The sequence below is a fragment of the Sprattus sprattus genome (genome assembly GCF_963457725.1).
Source record: "Sprattus sprattus genome assembly, chromosome: 4".
In the NCBI taxonomy this organism is placed as follows: Eukaryota; Metazoa; Chordata; class Actinopteri; order Clupeiformes; family Clupeidae; genus Sprattus; species Sprattus sprattus.
In genome coordinates this window covers 1754830-1765028 of record NC_137923.1, presented here as the reverse complement: position 1 = coordinate 1765028, position 10199 = coordinate 1754830, and the positions used below count along the sequence as shown (strand labels likewise).

Here is a 10199-nt window from a genome sequence, read left to right as displayed (position 1 = left end):
TGTATAAAAATATAATTTATGGGCACAGACTATACTTGCTTATCAATAACATATACTTCAGCTTCACATTTATGAGCAACATTCTGCACCAGTCCCACCAATATATTTAGTTTCAATCTTGATATGACCAGGTGTGCTTGCATGCATTTGAATCAGTTTCAGTTCTTGAGGAGTTAAATCCCTCAAATACAAATTATTTATTAAGGAAACTACACACTGGGTCTAATTGGGCTTCAGTTTTGAAATTGATACCATTCATCAATATCCATATTTGGTGTTTCAGATCCAGTTCAGAATCCCCAGTGGGTGGAAGGAATCACTGTCCAGCAGCCAAGTGCCCACATGAAACAGCATCTTTGAGTACCAGTGGACTCCATCCACTTGACAGGTAATGTTCGATCCTCCGCCTGGGAGAAATAAAGACATGAATCTGTAGCTCAGTTGCAGAGGTACAAAAGCCCAGTGCGCCCATTTGTGAGAGGCTATCACAGCGTAACAAGATGTCAGCACTTGATCAACCAATATGGTCCCATGTGTAGTCAGTGGGGCGAACGAGCTGTGGAACTCCTCAGTATAAATCCTTTCCACTGTAACTGCCTTCAGTTTACCCACAGTGCCATCGATAACAAACACTTTGTGTCCAGGCTTTACTTTACTGGCATATGTTGTAGACATTTCTGCATTTTCTGTTGAATTAATAATGAAAATCAGATGCGCAGCTGTGACTCTGAGTTTCCTTTTCGGTTCCGTGGTTTCGATAACATAAAACAGTCTCCGTGTTTGTATATCTTGATCCATAAACAAGAGGAAATCGCTGTAAACGACATTCCCCTCTTCGTCGGCAGCCTGGACCTTGTCGCCCAACTTAAGGTCTTTGATGTACTTAGTCATGCCATCCTTGAGCGTGACCAAGGATGATCCAGGGAAGCATCCTCCGGATTTAGCAGCCACTGAGTTTTCTGTTGAAAAAGACAGAACGTCAGCGTTGTGTACACATTGAGGTATTGGCCTATGTTTGTAAAATAAAATGAATTTGAGATGTGTTATCAGTGGATCAAATAAAAGACATGGCTTAATTCATTACTAGTCAAGTGTCATGGACCCACCTGTAGCTGTAGGACAGAATTGAATATAGGTTTCAATACAATTCAACTGATGGAGAGAGTGCTCCTCGGAGTGTGACACTTCATAACCATTACACAGCTGCTCTTCTAGAATGTACCCACTCACACATTTTTTGAAAACTAAAGGGAAAAAAGACCCACTACAATTCAAGATCGATGCCCAGAAGATCGATTCTGGGCATTCTCTTTTCAGACTATTCTGGTAGTATTTCCAGTGGATATAGCCCTACGGAATGGATGAGAAGATAATTTGTGACTTCAGTTGATTTATTGTGTCGGTTGGAAGGTAAAAGCCCCTAAATTAAATCTGAAAGACTGACATCGCGACGCGATGACTTACCGGCTTTGACTGAGCAGTGCACGTGGGCTTTAGATTCGTAGTGGACCCAGTCGAATCCTGCCTCCACGGCGAGCCTCGACAGCATCCCATATTTGCCTTTATCCCTGTCTGATGTGGTAATGTCTACGGCCCGTCCCTCGTAGTGTAATGACTCCTCGAAATGATGCCCATCTTCATCCCAGCCCTCGGTGACACGCAGTAGAACTCCTGGCCACTGGTTCATGACTGAAATGGCCAACGAATTGAGTTTTTCTTTACATCGCTAAATGAAGGGAAAAAGGTTTAATGTTAGTAGGCTACTGAAATTAAGGATAACATCTGTCCACACTAGACGACTGCGTAATGTAGCCTATGTAAAGTGGCGCTACGAAATACAGACTAACTAAAAAATAAATCAAATTATTTGGGTTTAATGTCAGAAATCATTTAGCCTCATAAGAGTCTGTCATTAGAATATTCAATTTGGGCGATTGCTATCTGATGAACTGATGCCCCTATCTTGATGTTTTTTTCCGATCAACTGCTTTGCTTTTTTTAATGGCGAAAACAGGAGTTTATTGATCACTGCGCTAGGGTGTAGGCTACTATAAGGGACAAAAACTCATGGCCGTTTATCTAGGTCCTTGTTCAGAAATCCATGGTAAAACATGTAATTAGGAAAGAATAGCCTACTGATCATCACTGAGAAGATGCCTCTGAACTAACTTAAACTGTCATTTCAAAGTTAACTGCACGTCACAGTTTATTTGTTACAGTTCAGTGCCTTGGGGTCATATGTAAATGTCTAAAGCCTTACAGATCGATAACAGGGCAAGTGGAGCTTAAAATTGAAGCAAGTTGGTGTGCATAACAAGGAGCCAGAGCAGCCGTTTCGGAAGAGGTCAACAAGTAAGGCAAACATGAGTGTCCTCTTGAGAGAGAACAATAAAAAGGTTTACGTGGCTGATGTGATTCCGATATTTTCCCATTATGGCAGCGCGTGAAAAGACTGTCATCTTGTCTTACTTGGACAGCTTTACTCGATTGGCCATGAATCTTCGTTAATATCTAGGAAACCAGTCAACCATCAGTCAAAATCTGTTTGCAATTTGTTTGGGTCTTTACATATAGCCTACACTGATTTAACATTATCAATTCTGACTTGAACTCCTGTGAGAGTGTCTTATAATTACAACTTTAAGAGTTTAGATGTTAATGCTGAACGAAGTAAGATGCCTTGAATAGGAGACATGGGATGGGGACAGCTTAACACTTGTTCCAAGTCTTGTAACTACGTCTGTGATTACAACCTTTCATTGTTAGTCGACATGTATAAAGTAGCCTACAAATATTTCTGACACGCACTGAACAACCTACAATCTACTCTATGAAAGTTGGACGATCAATAACTGAGATGTTTAGTTTGATCATATGGGAGTTGCCGAATATGAATTCGGTCACGGCTTGGCTGCGCACAGTAAATGATTTCGTTACTCAAAGACTATAATACCAAACATCACATTTAATTGATAATTAATGTTAAAGTTTCATGGTTGCTCAGATTCATCCTATATAACATTTAAGAAGTTGAAAATTATTTGAATAGAGATGACATCACCGCATCTCGAAATCGTCGTCCTCATAACTTATCTCTCCACCTGTGTCATGAGTCGATCTGCATCGGTATTTTCCTCATCCTTAAAGATAATGTCAGGGTTGTAATTTGGAGTCAGTTCCTTAAATCTCTCTGAATTTCTGGTAATCCTGCCCTCGAATTTTCCACTAGCCCCAAGGGTTTTCTCCGCGACGTTTGGAATGAATTGCTTGTACGCTAACGGCGTCAGTTTTCCCGGGTGTCGCCGTTTGCCATAACCTCTGCCAGGACCACAAGCCAGTCCACAGGAAACAGAAAACAGGTAGATGAATCCGCACAGCACAATTTTCCTTATAAACGGCATTACTTTCGGTCGCATTACTTGGGTTTCCCTGGATCACGTTAGGTATCTACTCCCAGAGCTTTGGCGCCCCCCGCCCCCCCTATCCAAGTTGGGTCGATGTAGTCCAGTGAATGCTACTGAAGCAGGTGCATCAGCGACCTTTTCGGGGTGCGTCCGATAGAGCGCACTGGAGCTGTAGCTAACAAGACATTTGACTCAAAGTTGATGGATAGAAGGGCGACCTAACGCTCTTATGAGATTGCCATCACCCATGTATTGCAGTACGAGGAGGAGGGAACTAATTGGCTGGACCAGATAAGCTAATTTGTTTCAATGCAAAAGTGCCTCCAACACTTGGCAAGGTTAACTACCGATCATCTCGTTTGTTCAACACATTTTTGCATGGTAATACATTTTTTTGTGAGCAGTTACTATAACCTGTGCAGTATATCTACAAAGTATTTTTCAGGATCCATGAACATGGCCAGATACAAAGCCAAGATAAGTGTTGGTGCTGTACCTGCTTCCACAGATTTGTTTTATTTAATTTCTTGTTGAGCTTCAATTATCAAAGATGAGTGATCACAAACTGAAGGGCATGGCCCACGTTATTCATCCTGTAAGCCTGAATGGTTATGCTTTGATGTCATATAGTGAGTACAAAATGATCTGTATGTCAGCGAAGCGGAGAGATACAATTTGGCAGGGTCCATGGTACATCTAGCTCCTTCCTCACATCAGTGGGCTCTAGTTGCCCATTGCGACTTCCATGTTTAAGCAGACAGAGGCACCACAGGATTCGGTGCGTAGGTCCCAAAAGTACGATAAGTAACATGTTTGAAAAGAGAACTGTGGCTCTCCCTCCTAGTCAGCTTTTTATCCCCACTCTATACCTGCATCCCCCCCACCCCCCATCCCCCATCACCTCTTCTGATATGTTCTATCTAGATTTTTGACATGTAAGAGTTACACCAAAGAAAATGACAAACCCCTTTTCCTCTCTCTTACAAAAACCTATATATAGAAAAAAAACTGGGCTATGTTTAAGCACCGAGATCTCTGTCCCAGACTCATAGAGGAAGTAAAAGGCACTCCCCAGGCACTCTGCTTCTACAAATAAGCAAACATAGTTTTTTTTTTAACACTGTTTAAAACACTTGTGTGATTTGGAGGTACTGGTTCCTGAGTGTCTGTGCCTCATGGAACACCGAACTCTGTTACTCTGTCACTCTAATTTTAGTCAGCAGTTGCCAAATGGTCAAGATCTTATTAAAACTTGAGGTTGAATCCTTATTTTAAAATAAAGAGGCTGCTAGGCACCATGGAAAGGCTTTAGTGTAACTTTTTCAATTAAACAAAAGCAAAAGAATGCAGTTGACATCAGCACCGCTTTAGAATATGAGAAAATGATGGTAGGACATTGTTCTTCATTAAACATAAAAGTAACCTCAACAAATTCTTTATTAATGTAAAGTAGGTTATTAACATGGCTCAACTTTCCCAGCCTGAATCCCCAGGTAGACGAAGAGAAATGTCTGTGTTCATGGTGCAGTTCTGGTCTCCCTGTTACAATACTAGTGACCACATGTTTGCTTTCTATTTTAGAACTTCACATTTCAAGCATTTTCATAAATGTTTCACACCCATGAAGCATTTTACTTGACTTGAACTCAGTCACAAAAGCCACTAAGTCACTAAAGATGGCCACTATTAACATCACCCCTGTCCGTCTGTCAGGCAGTCTCTGGTATCTGTGCAACAGTTAACATGGATCTTGTTCATATTATGTACTTGGCCTCAGTTGGAGTGAAATGTTGTCAGAATAAATATCTTGACCAACACATACTCTATAGGGTATTGATCTCACAGAGCAGTTGCTTGTTTGACTTTACCTATACGATTAAAGCAGCCGTACTGAGTTCTGTTCCAAAACTAGTAAGCTACTTACCTAAAAGGTATGCAAAAACCTTGCAAACACCACCAACAGCCCAGCTGACACTGATTTAAGCTTGCCAACACACTAATTGGTGTCTTTTGGCAGTATAGCTGGCAATATCATGCTGTGAAAGCTTTTCTTCCATTTTTGGAGGGTGTGCCAGCCTGGAACACAGAACTACACAGGGCATATCCTGGATGGCTAGTGGGGGAGACACAGGTGTTCATGTGTCCTTAACAAGACCACATGCTATCAAAATGAATTTTAGGATGGTACCTAAACTAGTTGCCTATAAAACCATATCTCAAAAAGTGTCAAATTGTTGCATAGTGTTACTTAAAGGCAATCTCAAACACAGAAGTTGTATGTTTTGTTGATTACATGCTCAAAGGCTAAGAAGAAGCAGCGTGTGATTTTGTGGTTGCCCACCTCCCCCTGGTGGTGGCTTACCTTGCGTAACAGTCATGGATATCGTCTGTTTTGTCATTAGTTGTTTACTGCGTGATGGTGTATTTCTTTAGTATCAGGCATTTTAATACCAGACAGTTGTGACCTCCTAAGGGCGATTTGAAGAGTTGTAATGTAGAACAAAAAGGAGGGACAGAAATGGTACCTCTTGTAAAGTTTGCAGTATGCCTGAATATTCAAAATGTTCCCAATCTCATGAGTAATTTATTTTTAAATAGCGATTGCATTTGAATTTGTCAAAACCTCCAAGTCGTCTATAGACAGCAAAACTTCCAGATCTTGAGTATACACAGGAAATTGTCCATATTGTGACCATATTGATCTAGTCACAGCATGATTACACATGGCCTGTAATGCATGTCTTTGTCACATCATGCTATAATACGACCACGCAGAAGACAGAACTCTAATCACAAAGCTAACCTTAACCTTCAGCTTATGCCTTGTCAGACTCAACTGTTTGGGAGAAAAGGTAGGTTTTAATGAAAGATTAAAGATATGAATGGTACAAGATGACCTCATGTAGTTTACTAGTTAGGCTAAACCCTAACCCGGAAGCAGCAGCAGCAAACACACCGCCACTTCCATTAACACACACCGCCACTGCTGCTACCACCACTGCTGCTCACTCTGGAGCCCTGGCTGCAGATGAAATAGTATTAAATGTAAAGAGAGTTCTTCCTATTGCCTATCTGGATTTGTTTGGCGCTCTTAAAAATGCAATTGTGGGTTCTAAACTAAGCTGATCAAGTTCAGTTAAAGATTAAAATCCACTCAGCCTGAGACCCTCATAAAGCATGCAGTTACCCTCCAAATATTCAACCAGCAATCTGTGTTTAAGCCTGGTATGAATAAATAACCCAATTCAGCATTATGCATCTCCTGTTTTACTTGGACTATGGTAACATTGAAGTGTGAGGACACAAGGTTTCTATATTTCTTTCCTTTGGAGCACAAAAGCAGATTGTAAAGCTAGTACTTGCACTCCAATCTTTAAATCCTTCCCTCTCCGCAACATCACAAAATTATTTTACTCAAAATTTGAGTTGGCCTTAACCTTTTTAAACCTTCTACACAGAATATTATTCCCCGTACTGTATTTCCCCCACAATGTTTTTAAAGGAACATGCCTTCATTGTGAATTATATGATTTGATCCCTGTTTGAGTAAGTTCTTTACTCTAGCATCCCATAATAAAACCTATTCATATCATGAGCTATTGTGCTGAAAAGGCAGCTGCCAGTGTCCTTGCACCCTGTGCGCGAGTACTTGGCCAAAGTTTAGGTTTTCATATGAAACTGATGACTCCATGCACATACTTCAGTAATTTCAAACTCTGCTTGGCAGAAGGCTAATTATTTGAATGAACTGAACAGAGGTCCTGTGCTTCCTAATGGGTCAGTGTGACAGAGAATCCAGTTTATGCTTAGAGGCTTGAGAGGGAAAACCTCAAGAGCCTCAAAATGTAAGAATATCAACAGTTTTGACTGAGTAAAGAATAAAGATCATGCGTCATTAGAATGTGGCCATTTTTTGGTCAGTGCCAGAATACCTAAGAATGGCTGAAACCTTTAAACATGCACTTAAGACATACCTCTTTAATCTCGCCCATCACTCGCTGTAATACTTGTCTGATTATTTATCTTTGGAAAATCTGTGTGTCTTTTTTTCCTTCTGTGAGGCGCATTGTGTAACCTCCTGGTATGAAATGCGCAGTACAAATAAAGTTTGATTCGATTTGCATGTAGTGTCTACGTAAGAAACGTGAAGGAGCACATGGTCTATGTGTATGCCTAAGCCTATACAAAATTCTTCTTAGCTTCCCTCGCAGCTTTGTGTCGTTCCCTCTCCTCTCTTTGTTTTTCTGGGAGAATGTGCCACGGAACGCCTGACCTCTCCAGATTAATACATTGTTTGCTCTCTAATTACATGAAACATGGAAAGGAGATTACAAATGTGTGAGGAATTCAAGCAATTCTCTGCTGGACGGATAAAGCAATGTACAAAGCTGTACTAGTGCAAAAGAATGCATGGGAAATGGTACTTTCCTTGCTTAGAGAGGCGTAAAGTCATAGTCAATCATAAGATGGTCTCTTTGTGACTGTCTGTAAGGCTAAGGAATGCACTGGAGCAGGTATCCAAAACATTTGCCATCGAACCTTATGGCAACATTCCGACTGACATATTGACACATTGGCCTGTGATCAGTTTAAAACCCGTATTTCAGCCTTCTGTTACATAGTAGTGTTTTGGTGAGTAGTCAGTCAATGTGAATTGTAGTATTTGTGGATGCTGCTTGGATGGTTTCCCCTATGATAACTATGAAAAATTGGTAGCCCTTCATTGTAACAGTCCATTATAGACAATCAACAATCTGTCACTAGACAATTAACAAATATACCATAACTTTTCAGTTTATTTGTCAACCATGACAGTTATGTATAAACTGTAGTTAAACCTTAACCCCTAATCTTGGTATCTTTCTATTCCTCACTGGCAATCAAGTAAACAAAAGGTTTGTGACTCTTTATTGTGGGCCGTCCAAGAAAATGTGACTAAAAATTATCTGTAATGAATGTCTCTTCATTATGTATCAGGAATAAAAGATAATAACCTGATGCATGCACATTTGTCCTAAATGCATATATTTTTTTACAATCTCTACCATCAGAAACATATGATTGGCATGGTTGTGCTACAGACTATGAGAACCACAGCCCCTGCCTTGAAAATTAGCCAGTACTTATGCTCTGATTGTAGCGTTTCCACCCCTCTAGCCCGCTCACCCTTCTTAGATTTGATTTAATTTTTCATGGTTTGTATTAGCTTGCTTTCCCTTTTTCCTCGTCCAAATATCAAGTGACACGTCGACTGTTACAATAGAGGATTGTTGCCGTGGAATGCTTACCTGACATCACAGTTTGCTGCGCAAAGCTACTTAAAAAGTGATTAGACAGAAAGGCTTTTTCATAGGCAAAACTATAATTGCACCATGGTCACCATGACTAGGCCAAAATAATAGCCAGCCTAAAAAAAGCCTGTCTCACAATACCCATTGACAAATCTGTTGACGTCATAATCGTGTATGTATTACTCCTCTATAGGCTTTGATGACTTTTTTTCTAAATAGTTGTCCTGGGTTCTGCATGCTACTTGCATGCTGGTTTGTTGGTAGCTCTGTTACGTATTGAATGGCATAAGTGCATTCAGGGCCGTACACGCAGGTACCAAGCGTACCAAGGGGGGGGGCACCAAAACACGAATACATAAAAATTAGGGTTGTGGTGCCGCTCCTCTCTCCCTGTGATTTGTTTTGATTGCGGTGGGAGGGACTAGCCCTCGTGGTGGTGATATGATGGCCTGCCTACAGGCTGTTTTACAAATTATATTGTGAAGCTGTGGCGGCTTGGGATTGAAACAGAGTATGACGCTTACAAAGGTGAACCCACGAAAGCTAGGGGGTCTGGGGGCATGCTCCCTCCAAAAGGAAAACATTCAAGATAATAAGCCCTTTAATAGTGACTCTGGTGAATTTTGGGGGGGGGGGAAACTGACACAGTGAGACTTACCTTCAGCAGATTTAAGGTATCACTGCATTCAGGCATTACATGATTATGCTCCTACTGGTAATTGTTGTGAATTTTCCTGAATGTCCTGAATTTTCATTTGTCATTTGGTTTTTAATTGTCAGCAATAAGACGACGTGGGAGCGTTCTTCTGCCCACTTGGTCACACTGTTGCGGCGGTCTCTACTTTATTTAATAGCGCTACGTCAAAAGCAGCAACCTGGCTCTTCCTTTGCTCCATCGGTCGTTTGAAGTAGCCTATGTCATAACCTCTCACATGCCTGTGTCCAAGAGGAGCCGTGAAAGCATTTGAGAACAGTGGGTCACCTTGTTGGATGGCTCGCATTATGGATTCACCAACATTATTTTAAGCATTACTACACAGTGAAAGTATAGACTTGTTCTTTTCCATTATGTAGATACATAAGAAAGTTACACATTGGCATATCCACATAAAAGTGTTAGAGAGCTGTATTGCAACCACAGCTAAAGACAGATGTTAAATATTTTAAGATGTTCAATGTTTTATCTGTTTTATCTGAGTGATTCATCTTCAGATAGTAAGGGTTGGAGGATAAGAGATTGATGTTTTGTGAATAGAGCGTAATGGATTACAGATTGTTTCATAACATGATATAATATCACACGCCCACTCCATATCACAGGAGATGGCATTTTCACACAGGCTTTGGGAAACAATAGCAAGTGTCGTGTCTGATTAGGTTTGTGATAGAGTAGACTCTCTTCTTTGCTGATCTGAATATTACTCTTTGTTATTGGTTGTTCAGGTTGTTGAAAATGCGCCCCTTCAGGACAAGACAGAGGAGCCTTAAACAAGCTTAGATAAGA

General features: G+C 40.8%; 1 protein-coding gene across 1 annotated transcript; it reads right to left on the bottom strand.

Moving 5' to 3' along the window:
• Window positions 1-279: 279 nt before the first annotated feature.
• Window positions 280-3401, bottom strand: shhb (sonic hedgehog signaling molecule b; the record flags this gene model as incomplete). The annotated part of the gene is made up of 3 exons (XM_080837613.1): window positions 280-959; window positions 1465-1726; window positions 3102-3401. The coding sequence occupies 3 exons, from the start codon at window positions 3399-3401 to the stop codon at window positions 280-282; spliced, it is 1242 nt and encodes a 413-aa protein (XP_080693739.1).
• Window positions 3402-10199: the final 6798 nt, after the last annotated feature.